The 19,230-nt window shown below is 53.8% G+C and overlaps 1 protein-coding gene and 1 pseudogene across 2 annotated transcripts; one reads left to right on the top strand and one right to left on the bottom strand.

Moving 5' to 3' along the window:
* Positions 1-64: 64 nt before the first annotated feature.
* LOC125686040 (coiled-coil domain-containing protein 81-like) lies at positions 65-9,259 on the bottom strand. 2 transcript variants are annotated; one of them, XM_048929669.1, is made up of 13 exons: positions 6,062-6,338; positions 5,574-5,941; positions 5,009-5,070; positions 4,304-4,457; positions 3,805-4,061; positions 3,389-3,459; positions 2,927-3,006; positions 2,694-2,805; positions 2,214-2,334; positions 1,506-1,643; positions 1,065-1,207; positions 731-856; positions 65-627 (listed from the first exon to the last, which is right to left on the bottom strand). In XM_048929669.1, the coding sequence occupies exons 2-13, from the start codon at positions 5,650-5,652 to the stop codon at positions 507-509; spliced, it is 1,464 nt and encodes a 487-aa protein (XP_048785626.1). In that variant the 5' UTR covers positions 5,653-5,941; positions 6,062-6,338; the 3' UTR covers positions 65-506. The 2 variants fall into 2 exon arrangements, with proteins under 2 accessions (XP_048785626.1, XP_048785627.1); XM_048929670.1 differs by lacking the exons at positions 5,574-5,941; positions 6,062-6,338 and adding an exon at positions 8,832-9,259.
* Positions 9,260-9,299: 40 nt separating this feature from the next.
* Positions 9,300-18,475, top strand: LOC125685958 (E3 SUMO-protein ligase RanBP2-like; annotated as a pseudogene).
* The last annotated feature ends 755 nt before the right edge of the window (positions 18,476-19,230 follow it).

Below are 19,230 nucleotides of genomic sequence, written 5' to 3' on the forward strand. Positions count from 1 at the left end.
AATAAAGCCAATTCATTTTTATTGGGAATACTGCATCCAAAACTGAGGTCTCCGGTACAAGAAAGACGCAGAGCTCTTGGATGAAGTGCAGAGGAGGGCCCCTAAGGTGATCAGAGGCCTGGAGCACCTCTCCTGTCGAGAAAGGTGGAGGGAACCAGGCTTGTTTAGCTTGGTGAGGAGAAGGCTCCGGGGAGACCTCACTGCGGCCTTCCAGTTCTTGAAGGGAGGCTGTAGAGTAGAGGGGGACCGGCCGTTGACGAGGCCGGATGGTGACAGGACAAGGGGGAAGGGTTTTAAACTGTGAAAGGGGGGCAGAATTTGGTTAGATGTCAGCAGGCGTTCTTCACACGGAGGGTGGTGACGTGCTGGAACAGCTTGCCGAGAGCTGGGGGACGCCCCATCCCTGCGGGCATCCGAGGGCAGGCTGGATGTGGCTCTGGGCAGCCCGGTGGCGGTGATCTTCGAGACCCTTTTCAACCCAGGCCGTTCTACGAGTCTTTGGTTTTCTACGATCTTCCATTCACAGGTGGAAATCTGGACGGCTTCCCAGCCCCCGTGCCGAGAGCTCCACCGCGGTCACCACCGATGGCTGCACCTTCCCCTCTGGAGCCGTGCGAGCATTCAGCCCTAGGGAGGCGAGAAGAGCACGGAGCGTTAGGGCTGAGCGCAGGCAAGTGGTGCAGGCCGGGCTGCAGCCCGGCTCTCAGGATCTGCTGCCTACGGAGCTCACCGGAGGAGGTGCCGCTTCTGCTCCAGCTTCTGCCGGTTTCTTTCCGCTGTGCCGGCAAAAACCTCTTGCTGACGGAGGTGCGGCTCCAACCTTCGGAGCACCTGAGCCGCTCGCGGGGAAAGGAGGCTGCAACAGGAGGAGAAAGTCATCCCTCGGGCTCCGCTGAGCCGCCCCTGCCTCTGCCCTCACCCGGCCCCGCACCCCCTGCTGCCCCCCACGTGTCCCCAGCCTTGCGCCCCGCCAGCAGTTTTTGGCCCGGGCCGTGCCTGTCCCTGAGCTGCAGTCACAGCTGCCCGAGAGCCTCAGGCAGCCGGCAGAGCCCACACACACTCACTCAGCATGCAGTGTCAGCTTGGTCGTCGTCCCCATTATACTTCCCGGCAGCAGACCCTCGTCCTTCCTCCATCTCCTTCCCACTTGCTGTCTCCTGGGCTGGGCTGGAGGATGCGGAACACGCACTCTCTCCCTGGCCAGCAGCTGCCAAAGAGGAGACGCTGTCAGCAAAGCGGCTGGGAGCACGGGGCTGTTCCCCAGAGGCCCTCTGCCAAGGGCCCTGCAGCAGGCCCCGGCAAGCAGGAGACTCGGTCCTGCCGGCCCATGGCTCCCGCCGCCCTTCCCTTCTCCCTGCAGGGCCGTGCCAAGCTCTCCTCCCGGGAGGAGCGGGCCAGCCCCTGCCATGCTGCACGGCGCCCGTCCCACTCCCACCCCCTGCGCCCTGCTGAGCTCGCACCCTGGCTCAGCGGCTGTTGCCAGCAGGGTCGATCCTTGACGGTACCTGGGGCGGATGCTGGTCCTCCCCTGCGCTCCAGCCTTCCCATGCCGCCATTTCTGCCTGTGCTCGCTCTATTTGCTGTTGGTGCATGGGCCACGTGTGGTCTGCTTCTTTCCACAGGGCAGACTCTTTGCGGAGCTCCTGCAGAGACACAGCAGCATACAGGATCAGCCTCTGCCCCTGGGGCCTTCCTTCAGCTCCCCACTCCTGCTCCTCGCCTCTGCCGGCCTGTCGGCACTGCTTTGCCCCTGAAGGACCAGGGGCCCCAAAGGCAGGCCGGGATCTACAACTCATGGCCAACGTGGCTCAGAGGCCGTATTCCTCTCTCACGGCCCCTGCTCAAAATCAGTGCTGTGGCAGGTGGCAGGCCAGGAGGCGAGAAGAGACGGGGAAAGTGTGCAGCACCCTCCATCTACCAAAGAGGAGCTGAAGGAGCGGACAGAAATGTGAAACGGTGGCACCCGAAGGGCTGTGCTCCAGATCACTGCACACACAGAGGCTTTTGCTTCCCTCCCTGCAGAAGCACTCAAGGCCAGGCTGGTCGGGCTTAGAGCAACCCGGTCTAGAGACAGGTGTCCCTGCCTGCAGCAGGGGATTGGAACCAGGCGGTCTGAATGGCCCCTCCCTACCCAAACTTTCCTAGGATTCTACCATCCTATCATTGGTGCAGTCTCAAGCAGCACAGTCCCTGCAGCAAGGCAGAGCCGATACCTGCAGTGCTCTCTTAGACTCCTCGGTGGCAGGGAGTGCAGCGCTGGTCTGGGCAGCAGATGTTTCCTTCTGTCCCGCTTTCTTTGTCCCACGGGAGCTGCCTGCACACGGCGGGAGCGCACTGCAAACAGACATAAGAGGAGTCTGCAGGAGCCCGGGGCACCTCAATTTCCCCCGTGCTCCCACAGCCATCAAGATGGGCTCCGGTGCAGAGCAGAGAGACCCCTGAAGGGAGAAGAGCTTCTGCTATCGGTAGGGATCGGCACTCAGCTCCCCCAGGGACCGGGGACCAGAGTAGAACAAAGCTGGTGTGTCTGCCTCAGGCGATCGTGCTGCGCGCTTGCCGCCCTGGAAAGAACGGCCCCCCCAGGACACACGTGTGTCAGGAGCCTTTGTGGGTGCCGAGAGCTGGCAGCTCCAAAGGGGAGGCCGCTCCTACACGAGCGCACGCATCTCCTTCTTTTTGCCCAAGGCCCTCACCTGCCAGAAGGCTCCTTCGCCACATCTTGCTGCCTTGAGCTCGGCTTGCGCTGCAGCAGCATGGAGGGGGGAAGTGTCTTCCGCCTCTGCAGCAGCCTGCCGGCAGAGACCCCTGGAACCAAGAGAGAAAGAAGTTCTTCAGAGCAGCCCCACGGGCACGGCACGTGAACCTGGATCCGGTCACCCGGCACGGGACAGGACCCCCCTCCCTACAGCTGGGACCCGCTCCTCACCTTTACTCATCTTCCGCTGTATGGCAGCTTTTTTTTCTGCGGCGGCCTCTGCTCTGCTCTTTTCCACGGTGAGCTGAAACCTGGAAACAGAGAGTGACAACCCTTGAAGAAGGATGACCTCCTACCCCACGCAGCTGGTTGGTGGTATTTATCCCTGTGCTCTGCAGAGCGTGGCACCCTTTTCCTTCCTGGCCATGCCAAACCAGCACACGTAGCCCAAATTCCTCTGCACGTGCAGTCTGTTCTCTCTGAGGGGAATCAGGACAGCTTGGGCACCAGAAACACAACCCTGATTCCCCAAAAAGCCAAAAGGCAGCAGTGGAGAACCAGGAGCCAGACTTCCCAGCATTTCTCCCCGACTGGAGGCTGAGCACGGAGACCCAGCAGGGCACGACCCAAAGGAGGAGGTGGAAGGAAGCCTGTCTACTGGCCAGCTAAGTGCTGCAGAGGAAATGCACTCACCTCGGGAACACGTGGATGCCATGGGCAGCGGTCTCTGGCCCGAAGTCAGCAGAATCGTCCGTCCAGAATCTCTGCAAAGGGACACAGACCTGCTGGAGGCTTGCCAAGGACATTTTTTCATGGCTCTTGTTGACAGGAAGCAAGCCTGGCTCCCATGCCAAGAGAAAGCTGCTCTCCACCAAAGCCTCCTCCGTGAACATCAGAGCTTTGTTCTGCTCTGAAGGAGCAGGATGGCAAAATAGCGAGGCCGTGCAAGAGCACTGCCAGGCTTTCTGCATGGGCAGAGATCCGGGAAATCTCTTTGCCAGTGGAGAAAGCCGTGGGGGCAAGCGTGGGGAAAGGCATTGGACTGGCCTGCCACGTCCAGGCTGGCCAGCGGTGATCCGACGGCGCACCTCACAACCTCCTCAACTTACGGTGTGGATCAGTGCGAGGACGGGGGCATCGCTCTCCAGCGTTTCAACGCAGCTGCAGAAGAACCTCATGAGGAGGAAGCCGTCTTGGCAGGTCATAACGCCGAGGTTCTTGAACACGAACGAGACGGGCTCCCTGCTCCTCAGGAGGTGACAGTACAGGAGCACGCTCTCCCGCACGCAGCGTGGCACCAAGTGCAGCGGGACGCCGGAGGCTCGCGAGAGCTGCCGGTAGTTGAGCGGCTCAATCTTGACGTCGTCTGCAAGGAGAAGGCACATCCTCACTGCCACAGCCAGCCCATGCAGCATTCATAACCAAATCCCACAGAAAAGGTGCTTTGGAGAAACAGCTCTTGGGCTGCGGTTCCTCCTGGAGGAACTCGCGCTGCACCCCGAGCTTTGCAGACACTTCTCTGCTGCTCCCGGCCGTTTCCAAAGAGCAGGGAGAACACAGCCGGCCGGACGTGGGGCGGGAAGGGGAAGGTGGCTGCTGCCTTCTCACCAGGGATGATGTCGTTGGGAGACTGGAGTTCCTGCAGCCACAGCACCCCGATGTCCAGCTGGAAGACAGGCCTTAGAACCGAAAGCGCCTCTTCTTTGCTGTGGAATTGCTCTCGGACCACAGCAAAGACCCCAAGTCCCGGAATCAGGACTCCCTGCACAGGGAAAAGACAGAAAGGCTGACGAGCGTGTTACTTCAGGGGCGGCAAAAGCCACGAACATCAGGAGCGTGGGGTCACTGCTCTCCACCCTCCCCACTCCTGATGGACAGCGGAGTGAGATGGGGCTCTCTGGAAAGCATTGGAAAAGTCTGTGCTCCCTGCAAGACAGTCACCTCCGCACAGTATTTCCCAACATCCCTCGGCTAGAGAAGAGCCCGGGCATGGACAGCACAGGGCTGAAGCCTGGGACCGATCCCAAGGATTATCCTCGGCACAGGGCCAGAAAACCCCCCACCCATTTCTCCCTTTGCTCTCCCCGTTCTGACCAGGGCAGAGCGAAGCCCCTGCGTGTGCCAAACGTTTGCTCAGAGCAGCTCTGGCCTTGGCTTTCCCTCCCAGTTGGCCAACAAGCCGCTCTGGGCACCCGGCTTGGGCTCAGCGTGCTGCTCAGTGTGGTGCTCAGGGAGGGATTGCTCTGCGGGGCCCACACTCTGGGCAGGACTGAACCCCTCTCCAGGGCGAGGGTCACCAGCACACCAGCCCACCTTGTCCAGCTTCATCTGTTCCAGGATGTAATCAGACACAGCGTCCCAGACTGCCACAATCTCTGCAAAGGAAAGAAAAGACAAGTCAGGCTCCAGGCCAGCCTCTTCACAGCTGCTTGGCAAGCTCCTCACACAGACAGCGATCGGTGCAGGCACGCGCACACACCCCAAAAAAGCACCACCATGGCTACCAGAGCTGGGCTTTGCTCCGATTTCAGCCTTATTCGGAGCCCCAGGGGGAAACAGGGACATAGGAAGCCTCTGGGACATGGGATGCCTTTCCTCCCAGATCTGCAACCTACGGAAACACCGTCTGCCAGGGAAACCTGGCCTCGGACTGCCCTATCACAGGGGACCGAGCATGCCTAAAGGAAGCGGGGGCTCTGGGCAGCTCTGCTCTCGGGACCTGGCTGCCACGTGGTCCCCAGAGCCCAGAGGGACCCTTGGGCAGGGCTCTCGCAGCAGCCCCCAGCCACATCCAGCCAAGCGCAGAGAGCAGGAGCTGCGGCTTTGGACAGCCAGCAGCCCCGCGCGATGCCTTGGGAAGGGGTCCGGACAGCCTTACCTTCAGCAGAGAGTTCCAGCAGCGTTGGGAACGCGTAGGCCAGCTCTGAGCTGACGCTCACAGTCCAGCAGCCTTCCATGCGGCTTGCCGACAGCCTCAGTTCAGAACTAAGGATGCCCTCCGCCAACAAGGCTCCTCAACCAACCAACAATTCTCTGCAAAGCGCCCCTGCTCCTCCACACGTCAGTGAGGGTCACCCAGAGCAGCCTGGCTGCCCCGGAATCGACTCCTGGTCGCAGAAGGACAGAGCCCCTGAGCAGTGCTGCAGCAGCGCCCAGGCCCTGCAGGGAAGTGCCGGCCCTGCCGCTGCCCCGGGGAAGATCTGCTTGTGATGCAGCGCATGGCATTGTGACATCAGCCCGTGTCACCTGGAGCTCTGTTAGGCATTGTGACATCAGCCTGTGTCACCTGGAGCTCTGTTAGGCATTGTGACATCAGCCCGTGTCACCTGGAGCTCTGTTAGGCATTGTGACATCAGCCCGTGTCACCTGGAGCTCTGTTAGGCATTGTGACATCAGCCCGTGTCACCTGGAGCTCTGTTAGGTCACCGGCACGGAGAGGGCAGCTCCTCTTCCAGGAGCAGTTCCGCTCAGCTTACTGAATTACGGTACGCAGGAACGCAAGCCTAACTTTAATGGCTCGGTAAGAGCAGCTGTCTGCCTAATAAACAGAAACCTGTGTGTTCACAGGCACACGCACACCAGGTGAGGTTGAAATATCGACCATCGCTGTGCTTTACTCGGCAAACGGCACGAGAACCTGCCATGTGTCACACAGGCTGAGGCTGGTGAGCTGCTGGCACAGCTGCCCAGAGACGCTGTGCGCACCCCATCCTGAGGGGTGTTCAGGTCCAGGCTGGATGGCACCCTGCACAACCTGACCTGGAGCCTGATCTCGCTGTTGGCCGCAGCAGGGGGTTGGAACTGGGTGATCTGTGAGGCCCCGTGTGCTGAAAGGCAGCCACGTGGTCTCCCCAGAGCCTTCTGCTCTCCAGGCTCAACGAGCCCCAGTCTCTCAGTCTCTCTCCAAAAGAGACGTTCCTGATGCTGGCCTTTCAAGTCCCGTTGCTGATGTCCAAGTTTTGTGCCCATCGCGTGCTGACGCTGTTGTGCCAATCCATGGGCTCAACAGGGAGAACAAAGACACCAATGTCTTTGGGACAGGCTTATTTTATTGCCTATGACAACGTAACACGAGCAATAGTATTTACTGGCAGCCTCTGTAGCCAGGAGAGAAGCTTAACAGACAAGGCAATAAGCGAGGCAGTGGGCCTACTCATGGCCATGTGAGCTCAGCAATGGAGAAAGGTGCATCACCACCTGCCCCAGCACTTTGCCATCAGCCAGACCCGCAGCCACTGGGGAGCCCTGTTTGCAATGAGGATCTGTGGGGACGTGGATTGGGGATGGGAATGGGGTGGGGGATGGGGACGAGGTGTGGAGGGAGGGATACGAGATGGGTTTGAGATGGCTATGGGGTGGATGCGATGGATATGGGATGGGATAAAGGTGTGGGATAAGGATATGGGATGGCTATGAGATGAGGCTGTAGTGGTTATGGGGCCATAGGGGCTACTGGTGGGACATCTCCAGATCATCCTAGAGACTCCTCAGAGCTCCTGGGCCCATCCTCGGAGTTTCCAGATCCTTCAAGGGATCCCTGGGAGCATCCTGGAGACCCCCTGGACATCAAGACCCCACTGGGACATCTCCAGACCCTTCAGGATGAACCCAAGGATCCCCCTGGACCCACCTGGGAACACCCCCACATGCCCCAAACCCCTCGAGGACATCTGCAGATTCTTCTGCATGACTCCAGGGGTGGATAGGGGAGGTTGCGGGAGGGAGAAAAGGGGCTAGCAAGGCTTCTAGAGGTGGAAAGAAAGTCTGGGGGTGGATAGGGGGTTGTGGGGAATCTACGGGGGGAAAGGTGTGAGTGGGGCTTCTGTGAGGTGGAAAGAGGGTCTGGAGGTGGAGAAAGGGTGGAAGAGGGAAACTGGGGGATTGTGGTGGGCTAGAAGCCCTGTGATGTGGAAAGGGGACCTGGGGGTGGAGAGGGGATTGTGAGGGGGAAAAGAGGAGAAAGAGGCTTCTGTGAGTGGAAAGGAGGGTCTGGGGGTGGAGGGGTACATTGTGGAGGGGAATATTGTGGAGGGCAACTTGAGGAGTTGAAAGGGGGAAAAGGGGTTTTTGTAGGGCAGAAAGGGCAGGTCTGGGAGTGGATGGAGGATTGTGAGGAGAAAAAAAAAAGGAGTGGGGTCTCTACAGGGACGAAAGGGGGTCCAGGAGTGGTGAGGAGGTTGTGGGGGGCTTCTATGGGGTGGGAGTCTGGGGTAGACCTCAGGGGAGTATTGGGGGGGAGAAGAGAGGAGTGGGGTGCCTATGGGGTTGAAAAAGAGTTGGAGGGGAATTTAGTGGGTTGTGGAAGGGAAAGGGGTGAACAGAGCCTCTGCAAGGCAGAAAGCGCATCTGGGGCTGGAGGGAGGAAGGGGTGGGAGGAGAGAGCCAGGGGTTGCGGGGGGCTTCTATTGGGCAGAAAAGGAGTCTGGCTGGGGGGGAATGGAGGTCAAAATGGGGGAACTGACTCCAGGGGTCAGGGAGGAGCACACGGGGGGTACAGGGGACTCCAGAGGTCAGAAAAAGGGGTCAGAAGGTGGGGGGAGCAAGGAGGACACGGGACCCTGGGGGTCAAAGAGAAGGTAATGGGGGGTGATGGGAGACTCTAAGGATCAGAATGGGGGAAATGGAGTGGGGGTACCCGGGAGGAGGAGAGGGGATTCTGGGGGTCAGATAGAGGGGACTGGGAAAGTGGGGGGACTCTAGAGCACAGAATGGGGAGACTCGTGACGGGGTGGAGGGACATTAGAGATCAGAACGGGGGACAGGGGAGGGATCGGGAGGGCGGGGGGACAGATAGGTGGACCCTGGGGGTCAGAATGGGGGAGGCGCAGAGGGGAGGGCTGGAAGAGGACTACAGGGATCAGAACGGGGGAAACGGAAGGGGGAAAAAGGGGGAGGGAGGCGCAACCCCGGGGGTCACACAGAGGGACGGGGGGGGTTGTGGGCGATCCGTGGCAGGGGGAGGGGAGGAGGGCAGTGAAACGCACGGGGTGGGGGAGGCGGGGAGACGCAGGGCAGCCGCCCCCGCCGAGCGGAACCCCGAGCACCACAGTGACGGCACGAGGCCAACGCAGAGCGGCACGCGGCCCCTGCAGCACCTGAACCCCGGCCCCCGCCCCGATGCCCCCCGAACAGCCACCTGCAGAAGCCGAGGCGGCTCTCGGAGGCCCGGCTGCTCCGCACGGCCGCCTCCTGCTCGGGTCGCGGGGCTGATGACGTCACTCAGCGGGGACGGCGCCTCGCCGCAACGACGGAGGACGGCTCGGTTCCGCCTACCGAGGACAGCTGGATTCCGACGGGGGACGGACGGGGCCGGCGGCGGTGCCTTCCCCTGACCGCCCGGCGTCCCCGAGGCACGGGGCGGCGGAGCGCCGCTTTCTCCGCGCGGAGCCTCGCGGCTCCGCCATCCCGCCGGCCCCATCGCTCCGCTTCCGGGGCCCCGGCTGCGGCTGCGGGGACGTGGGGGACCTCAGCGAAGCCGAGCCCGCGCCGCCCCGGCCCCGCTCCGCTCCGCTCCGTGCGGGACTTCCTGGAGAGCGGCGAGCACGGGCTGGCGGCCGCCGGCAGGTGGGGGAGCGGGGCGTCCGGCGGGCGGCGCGGCCCGGCGATGGCGCTGGGGAACTCGCTGGAGACGAGCGGCTCCGCGGGCGCCTTGACGTCGCGCTCCAGGCGGCGGTCGCGATGCCGGCCCGAGGCCGGCGCTGTGCGGAGCGGGACACTTCTACGTGCGTGCTGGAACTTTCCTGCTGGAAACAGCCCAGAGCAGCGCGGCACGATGGAGAGATGCGTGTGAACTCGCAGCCTGGTGTTACCTGAACAGTTTCCATGTAAGTCCCTGTTCAGTTTGTGCCTGCAGTGGTTGCAGTTGAGTGCTCTTTTTGTGCTTTTTCTTTTTGTCTCCAGGGCGTTAAGATAGAATTTGACTTTCAGTGTCTCCTAGTCTGCTGGTTTCTGCCTACTAATACACTATTTGTACGCACTGCTAGTCCCAAGTGTAAAAGAAAATACTGCTCTTTTCCTGTCACTTCTGTTCCCTTCTTTGTTCCAACAGGTTTGCTGCTTTTTTTTCTTTCTTTTTTTCTTTCTTTTTTTTTTTTTTTATGGTAAAGCTGAGGCAGACATTTTCAGTCTTCACTATCCTATGGGCTGTAGATGAAAACAAAGAAAACGATGGGCATCGGGCTGAATTGTTCCTGAATAGATGAGACTGACAGCTACTTATTTTGAAGACAATTGCAGTGCCCTTATAATAAAAATTCACAGTAACTCTGGAGAACTGGATTTGAAAATGCCTTGGGACTGCTGTCAGCCCATATGCTAAAAGAGTGACTTAATTACAGGGAGAGTGTAAGTTAGAAATTTGCAAATATCATAAGGGGAAATCTTGCTTCCCAGCCTGAAGCAGCAGGAACAACCCACTGCATCAAACATTGTTGTCCTTGTTTGAGTGTTCTTATGTGACACCATGTTTTTCTAGGTCATGTGCTGCTGAACTGAAGCCACGGCAAGGAAGACTTCTTGAAAGAGATTGTGGAATCTTTTGCAAACAAAAGTGGTTTATTTACATTGTTTGAAAGCCTTGTTGGGAGTGGAGCTTCTAAAGAGAGATCTTTTCTCGGCACAGATGATGTGGGAGATGTCAGTCCCCAGGCACCAGAGCAAGGAGAAGTTACTGAACACGATATTGGTGAGAGGTGCTGCTTAAACTCCGCATACACGTGACTCTGTATCAGAGGTTCTTCTCCAAGTGCTTCATTTGCAGCAACAGACCAGTGTCTGTCATAGCTGTTCATCGTTCCCCTAATGAGAGGGTGCTTTGCAAGAAGTTTCACCTTCAGCTGCAGCGGAGAGGCAGCGTCATCATGCCAGGTTCTGAAGAATTTCTCACATACTTCCTGCTTCCACACTGTTGTCTTCTGGTCTGTTCTGATTCATTTCCAGTTGAAGCTGCCTGTTGAGCTTTGTGTGCTTGTACGCTGGTAAGCGCTGACAGGAAGGCCCGTACTTATTTATGTGTCATCTATGAACACAGGTTAGAGGCATGAAAGTGAAATAATTCCAGCATGAGTTGTGAACTAATGAGGTCTTCCCATTTTTTAAGCTTAACCTGATGATGAAGTCTGGCTTTGAATTTGAGCGTAACAAGAGTAGAATGCTGGTTGCCTCCTACTTGGCTGTTAGTGGTCGGAAACATGTAGACTATTCAGGGTGCAAAGCAGTGAGGCTTATGGCCCTTTCTCTTTGTATGTGTGTTATATTTGTGCATCTGTTTTATATATAAAATAGAAGTTTCTGCTACTGCGGCCTCTCTGAAGAAGTTTGTTCATCATGTTTTGAAATACATAACGCACCATTTAAAAAACGGTTTGTGCTTCTTGCTCGTAGGCCAAAGATTTTCCTTGTTAGAGAAGTGTGATGTTATCTCCATTCTGTGCTTTGTCAAAACCACTGACAAGTGCCAATGTACTTTGGTTGCGCCCTTCTGTGAAGTAGCTGTTGCTTCTGCAGGAGTTATTTGTGTAATGTGAACAGGTGCAGAAGTTACTTGAAGAAAGCAGCATCTTACTTGGAACTTCTTAGTTGCAGCTTGTTAGACAGAGGCGAGCAGGTGGGAGGAGGTTGGTGGGGAAGTGCTTTGATGGGAGAAACGTTCAGAGCTCGCTCCTCTAGCAGTGAAACCCAGCTCTGATCAGATGCAGGTCTTCCTAACTCGGACGCAGACCCTAGCTTCTCACAACCCTTGTTGTTGCACAGGTGCTGTTCGGATGCACAGCTGTAGTCTCCAGCACCTCGCGTGGCTTGGCTTGCAGTGGAATTCTGTGTCAGTGTTATTCCCACTGCGCAGATCATTACAACAACTTTTTCACTCGCCCACGAGACATCGAGACTGGAAACAGGTGCTCCTGAATGCGTTTGCCTGTTGGTCCCTGAAGTAAGCAAGCTTCCCAAGTTCTTAAATGCATTTAAATGCCGGGTTTTTGGTCCCTAATTCCTTCTGTTTGTTTGTTTTTACCAAAGCAGGATTTTTTCCTCGGGATGGTGTTCACTAGCAACTTAGAACTGCAAGAGAAGTTCAGCACTCAGCGTGGCACACATCGACCTCCTTGCTTACCGTTGCTGCTGTGCAAACAGAACTGTACTGAGAAGCAAAGGTCCTGGTGGGATGCTGTGTGTACTCTCATGCAGAAAAAAACAACGTAGGAATTCTTCAGTTTGGAAATATGGGAAGCAACCTTCTAGAGGGCTTCTGAATAGATTGCCATGGGCTGCATAAAACCAGTTCCTTTTGTTTGAACGTTCAAGGCTTTTTGCTGCAGGGGTGTGAGATGGTGAAGAGCTTTGTAAAAACGGGCTTTATGGTTTCTGATACTGCATTTGTAAAGAAGTACTGGCTTAGGACTAAAGCTGCTTGTTGTGTTCATCAAACAAATGACGTGTGAGCAGATGGAAAAGAGGGAATGCTAACTGAGGAATGTTTCTGTTGACATTCAGGCCAGGCTCGGCAGCCACGGTGAAGCTTCTTGTACAGCGTGGATTGAGTACTGTGTGAGCCCTGGAGAGACACGGCCTTCACCTGCCTTAATTATACACTGGGCAAGAAGCCTGCAAGCAACAGTAAGTTAAGATTGTCTGTAAATAAGTACCGTCTGTTTTTCTCTGATGTGCAAAGGTAACAGGCTAAATAAAATCAGATGAGAATGTAGTATTGAGAAGTGCTGCTGATTTTGGTGGCATGACTGGAGCAACCACCTTGCCTGACAAGTACTCTCTACCTCACGACTCTGAACAGCACAGGTAAAAGCAACGTTGTTTTCTCCCCGTGTTGCTTTCTGTGACTATAGAGAGACCTTCTGAAATACGTCCCAAGTGTCAGAGAAAAGTTCTTGAAACTTCTCGAGAAAACAACTGCATCAGAGAAGAAAAAGTAAGAATGACATTTTATTGGGATTTTCTGTGACAGTTTGAATTTCTCTTCCTCAACAGGGCGTTAGCCTGAACTCGTGCGACCAGAAGGAATCTATTGGAAGAAGCGTCTGCTACTGGAAGGAAATTCTGCTTAGCTTGAAAACTATCAAAAAGCACAGAAGTATTCCTGAACCTGCTGATCCTCTCTTCAAGCATTTCCATGGTGTGGACATCCAGGTACTGATGGATATTCAAAGAGGAGAGTAAGAGGGGTTGTACGTCGCGGGCTTGCATGTGAATGGTTGTTTGGTTGGTGTTTTGTTTTGGTTGGCTTTGTGTGTTGATGGGTGGTGGTTGTCTTATTTTTTTGTCACTGTACTGCTAATGCTGAGATTTGGTAGTATCTTTCTGTTGAACTCCTCGGAGTTTTAAAACTCTGTGATTGGAGGACACTGAACTGCCTTAGTACCAGCTTTCTGAAAAGCTGCTTTCCTGTCATACAGGGAAACCAGGCATAGTCTTAACCTCCTCCTATCTGCCTACTTACTAGATGCTTACAGTCTTACACCGACTGTTCCAGGTGTCCACACTGTGTTGTGTGTGACTTGTCTGTGGCTTTGGTTGTAGGTCCTCCAGGTTGCAGCCTGTGAAGAAGAGGCACGTGTGGCTTTTGCAATGCTGGGTGCAGCTGAAGGCAAAACTGATGATGCTTTATTAGCCTTTGAAGCTGTTAACAATGCGGTTTCGTACTGGAACCTATGCACTGTAAGTTTGTGAATTGCATTCCCTCAGAATGCTTTTCTGTCACTTGCGTTCTGACCAATTCTTCCTGATGGATATGCTGTTACTTAGCTGTGTCAAAGAAAGGCAGAGGAGGTTGAGAGTGATGGTGTGCTACCAGAGGAACAAGAAGAACGCAAAGCCTGTCTTGTTGAAAGGCAGCACTGCCTGATGAAGGTGATTGAGGAAAGCTCCTCTGACCCGTCAGTAGCTGCCCAAGTAAGTAAAGGAATTAATGCTTGTGTGAATGGTCCTCTTAGTTAATGTTAACAGATGGAGGGCTTTCCTGGGGGAAAACAACAACAAAAACACCCAGAGTTTCTGCAGAAAGCCGTGTGCACTGTTCAGCCGTAGATCAGGACGCAGTCTCTTGCTCTGAGGAAGAATTGCCCTCACGACTTGCGTTTCCAATCAATTTCTAGCTGCCGCTATCTGTTAGAGCTGTGACGGAAATGCTGAGCGCAGTGATCCGGGAGCTTGGGGAGAACGGTGAGGAGGGAAGTCTTGCCTCCAGAAACATCTCACAAGCTGCGCACATGGAAGTGAAAGATGCAATTCCATCACCCAAGAAGTTCTCTTCTCACCAACTAACACCTACCAGGTATATTAGCCGGTTACTCTTTTAGGGAAGTGTTCCTTTTGTGTAAGAAAATCCAAGTTCAGTAAGCCTTTGCTCAGACTCTCCTTCAGTGGGCAGAAGATCACAAGTCCTTACTTCAAAAGCTGTGTCAGCAAGTGGAAGCTTTAAATGTAAACAGCTTTTGTCACTATATTGGATGCAGAACAGTTGATCTTTTTGTTCTGGTGAGTACTTTGTGACCCAAGCACTGAACTAAGCTTCACTTGCCAGGCTGCCTCTTAACTCAGTGAAGAGAACTGCTATAAACATCCGCTTAAATTCAGGGCAAGAGTGAAACTTTGTTGCCTACAAACTGTAATTTGGTACTCAGATATAGGAAGTAATCCTGAGGATTGTGTGTGCAGAAAGTTGTGCTTTCTTCAGCTTAGCTGTTGTCATCTTGGCTCTGGGTTTATTTCTAGCTTCAAGGAACAGTCTCGGTTTTGTAAAGCATGGGCAGATCGTGGATTATTGCAGCAGTTAACTCTTCTTTTTTTTTGTCTCAGATCTTGAACGTGCTTTTAAATAGCAAAGGAGCGTAGGGATCATTCCTTGGGTTTTCCCCACATACCTGTGTTTCATACGTTTCCATTCTCTTAATTGAAACCCTGTCTTTAACAGAATGAAACACGGGAAATGAAACGTAACAGTTGCAGTGTAAGCGTGCCATCTCATCGCTGGCCTGCTGAAAGCTGTGGAGCAGATCCTGTGTCAGATGGTTATGGGAGAGCACAACATGTTTGTGAAGCTCCTTGGAAGGGTAAGTTGATGCTGAATTTTTAATTGACCACGTAGCTAAACAGAGTGAGACTTCTTAAAACCTTTCTGCAGTGTTCTGAGATGAATGAGTAAAACTGGTCCCTGGGGAAAGTTCATTCAAGTCAGAAATGAGAACTGGATGTAAACCCTTTTCTTGGTGTTCCTTTTCAGTTGCTACCTGTGGCCCGTCTGTTTGCAGTAGCCAGTCACCTGCTGTGACTCGCAGTGTCTTTGAAGAACTGCTGCAACCAATGTACCACCAACAGAGGTGAGGACAAACGAATCTGCTCAAGCCATTTCTACTGCTTTGTTGAAAACAGCTGGTTGTGATTCTGTGTGCAGCTGGGTATAACTGCGGTTCCCTAGAGAGCATTTACTGCACTTGAGGTCTGCTGGAGACAGGCAGAAAGTTCCATTATCAGCTGATCTTTGGGATGTGGGATTTGGGAGAAACAGCCAGCAAGAGATGTTTTTAACGTGCTGGCACATGTCCTCTGCTCGTTGTCTGCGATGTTCTTTTCCCCACAGTAGTATGGGGACTTGCTGGTTTTGACTTTTTTGATACTGAAGGAAATGAGTCAGTTCACTTACGCTTCTCTCCAGTCTGTGTGTTCAGATACCATCCAAGTTTTGAACGTATGATTTCAGTTTAAACTGGTGAGAGTTGAGATCTAATTTTAAGGTGCACCTTGCTATGAAGAGTGCACGTTGCATGGGCTTCAGCCCCCTGATCCCTTTTTCTCCTTTTGCACGAGGAAGTAACGGTGTGTTTTTCTTTAGGCACCTGTCTGTGGCATGAACGGAGCTGCACCTCAGCACGTAGACGTGCTCAGCAACAAGCGATCCACGCGCCGCCCCTGCACAGCACTTGTGCTGGTGTGTTTCCTCAAGGCACCTGTGGTGCACCTGTGTGTTTTGATGCTCCGTCTGCTGGAATCCTTTCTCCTCGTGGAGGTGATGATCGCTACAACTACGGCCTGCCCCAGGCGAGCGCAAATCCACCTCTGCCTGAACCAGGCTGTTTTACAAAACCTGCGTTTGCACCCACAGCTTTAAAACCTGCAGAGTCCTGTGTCGGTGCCGCACAGGACAAATTAGGATCCGCCTTTGCGAAAAAGGAAGGGCAGTGGGACTGTAACATCTCTTCAGTGAGAAATGAACCCACTGCCCCAAAATGTGTTGCCCTGCAGAACGCAAACAAAACTCGTTCAGCAGTATCTCTTCAAGAAGTTTCCTTTAAACTCGATGGGAAAACCCCAGCGTGTACCTCTCAGAATCTGGCAGATGCTGAAGCGAAGCCTGCAGAGGGAAGATGTAACTTCTCAGTGTGGATGCCTCCAGGCGGATTTAAATTTGGCATAGAGGAGTGCAATACAAATTGCGCTAAGAAAGATGATCCACCCAAGGAGCGTACAGCAGACTTGACAAACATGGATGGAAAAGACAAAAATGAACTGCCCTCAGGTGGTGGAGTTACACTCCAATCTCAAGAAACAGCAAACAGGGACAAGAGTGAGCACACCTGTGAGAAAGGCACGTGGATAACACCTCATGTTTCTGGTACGAACGCAGCCAAAGCATCTCCTTGTGGTGCGAACTCTGTAGCTGTGCTGGAGGAAGCTACCAGGGAACAAAGTGACCTCAGCCATGGTGGTGATGGTTCTGAGGCCGCTGTAGAGGCCTCAGAGGCTTTAAGCACCTCTGAAACACCAAGAAAAACCGTGGTTTCTGCTCCAAAGTTTGTATTTAGGTCTGAGTCTGTCAAGAGCGTTTTCAGTAACGAAAAGACATTCCCATCTGGCAATACCTCGGCCATCGGTTCCCCCTTTGGATTCGGCTTTAATCCTCCAGGAAAGAGCGCTGATGGAACTTCAACATCTCAGAAAGCAGGGCAGGAAAAACCGGGAGTGGCTGAAGCACCCAAAAGCTGCAGTGCAGCTCAGAAACCTTGGGAGAGCGAGGCATCCAAGCTGGCTCCTCCAGCACAAGATGGGCCCTCCAACTTCTCGTTCAAAATTCTGGAAGAAGGTGAGCGTTAATTGAACTAGTAATTTATTCAACTGTGCTGCTCATTAGTCAGTCGTTCATTAGTGCTAGTCACTGTCTGAGTTCTTCTGTCTTAATAGTATGTCGATTCTTTCAGTTCCAGTGCAGGTCTGTGATCTTCAAGTCCTAGACTTTCAACTTGAGTGGTACTGAGTTGTAGCTATTTGCACGTGAGAACAGAAACGTGCCTTATGCAGGATGCAGCGTTACTCTGCAGTGAGACAGGGAGTTGCGGGTAGGATTTTGGCATCTGTGCGAGGCGCTGTTTAAGATGTCAGGGTGAAGTGCTGAGTGCCTTTTTTGAGCTGAACTGGCAGTGGATGTGCGCAGGCCTCGCTCTGACTGGCCAGCTACGAGAGCAGCACGTGTGCTTCAGCTTCAACTCGAGTCATCCCTTCAACTCGGAGACATCCTGCTGCTCTGCCTCCATTCCTTTCCGGTAGCTTTACATCTTTAGCTTCAGCCTTGCATTGTCCTGGCTTTTCTTGTACTTCCCAGAAGAGATGTGAAATAAGTTCTGTTCAGTCGCTGTGTCATATCTTCTGGAATTTCACATGCTCAGAGCTCATCGGTAGTACAGCTGCTGCAGACAGGGAAATTGTGGCCAGCACACTGGATAGCTTAAAAATCAAACAACTTCCTATGCAACGTGGTGCAGGCCGTGTTGCATTGCTAAAATGAATTTCAAACACTGGAACTTGTTGGGCTCTTCCATTTTGAGAAGGCAGGGCTTTTCATTCACTTCAGTGCATGATGAGTGTCGAGCTGAGGGTACAAAGCCACTGAAGAGAGGAAAACACTGAATAATTTTGCATTATCTGATGTCAGAATTGTAACAGTGCTGTAGGTGACAACAGCTTCTGGGGAAATCACGCATTACTGTGCTGTGTTTTAGGTGGAGGTAAAGTGTGGAGAAGAATGTGAAGGAATTGTCTTCAAAGAGAGGGCAGAACTTTACAGCTGGGCCAGAGGTGCTGCTCAGCGGAAGGAGCGCGCTCTTGGAGAGCTGAAGGTCCTCTTCCGGACACAGCAGAAGTATTCCAGGACCCTCATGAGAAGGGACCAAGTTGTTGAGGTGCGTGCAAAGCATGTCATCGCCACAGAAATGAACTCCTTGCCCTCTGAAACATCAAACTGTTTGAATTTGGACAGCTACAGGTGATGCTGGTGAGTCGGTTGGGTGGTTTTTACAGTTCTTTTCGGTCTCTCCTGCAGTTTGTTTGGCTTTGTTTTACCCTGGAGATCCTACAGAACAAAAGCTGCTGATCTCTGGCTGCAGTGAGTAGAGCTAAGGAAATCTCTTCTTGGGTTTGTTTTCAGACGGTGAAGTGGAAGTAGAGCGAGTTGCGGTCAGATGAGAAGTTCAAGAACTGGCTGATTCTTTCGAGAGGAGATTGAAGAATGCCAGCAAAGCTTGTCAGAGCTGCAGAAGGGCCAGCTCTCTCTGGCAGCGGAGCTGTCAAAGGACACCAGCCCTGTTGTTGTGTATTTTGACGTTTCTGCCAGCGATGAACCTTCAGGACACACAGCCACGGAGCTGCTTTCACACATTGTCCCTCGAACGGCTGAAAAGTTCAGGGCCCTGTGCACCGGGGAGAAAGGCTCGTGGATTCAAGAGTACCACGTTTCACAGGATAGTTAGTGACTTCCTATGTCAGGTAAGCTTAATGTGAAGGCTTTTCACAGAGAGAAAAAACCCACCTGGGCTGCAGCAGCGCATGGATCCTGCCTGAAAGTGGGCTTTTCCGGTTTTTGACTGTAGTGAGAGTAGCCAAAATCAGCAGGGCTGCTGTCAGCAGCGATGCCTCAAGCTTTCCCGACACTTCTAGAGACGATCACGTTTTATTCTTGGACAGCTGTGACTTCATGGGAACGCCACAGCCTGCATGTGAGACTTCATTTTGTTCATGCTGTTATCTGCCTGATGGCTCCTCTTTGACAGCTGTTTGATTTGTGGGCTCTTGAGAGCCAGCTTTCAGCCTTTGGCAGCAGCAGGAAGCGGAGCTCCCGACGTGTTGTAGGCAGCGTTTGCTCTGCTCAGGGGCCTTGGCTGCAGCGTGCGTGCAGAGAACAGCGTGTGTGTTTGGCATGGCTGTGCAGCAGAGAATGGAAATGGTAGTTTTCTCATTTTTCACTGCCTCCCAGGACAGGACTCTGTGGTAGATCAGAAATTGGTGTGCGTGTTGGATTTGCTGTTTAGCAGGTGCATTCTCCTGCTGCATCTCTGTGCATCTCCGTATCCTACTGTACTTTGACTGCAGGAGTTTTCTCACAGTAGGGTCAAGGCCACCCAAACTCAGTTCTGTTGTGCTTTGAGTATGGAGCCCTTTCAAGGCTTGATTATAGACCTAGCAGAGTAGAAGCCAACGCTGTGTGAACGACAATTCAAGAGTGTCCTTTTCTAGAAGAAGAGCAAGGCAAAAGCGAG

Source organism: Lagopus muta, chromosome 30, assembly GCF_023343835.1.
Source record: "Lagopus muta isolate bLagMut1 chromosome 30, bLagMut1 primary, whole genome shotgun sequence".
Lineage (NCBI taxonomy): Eukaryota > Metazoa > Chordata > Aves > Galliformes > Phasianidae > Lagopus > Lagopus muta.

Bases quoted from the DNA above. Each gene is read 5' to 3' on its own strand.
- LOC125686040 (XM_048929669.1), bottom strand. From the start codon at position 5,652: ATGGAAGGCTGCTGGACTGTGAGCGTCAGCTCAGAGCTGGCCTACGCG. The intron at 1,644-2,213 runs GTATCGGCTCTG...GTGTCTCTGCAG, and splicing joins AGTCTAAGAGAGCACTGCAG to GAGCTCCGCAAAGAGTCTGC. The intron at 1,208-1,505 runs GTACCGTCAAGG...CCTCTTTGGCAG, and splicing joins AGGACCAGCATCCGCCCCAG to CTGCTGGCCAGGGAGAGAGT.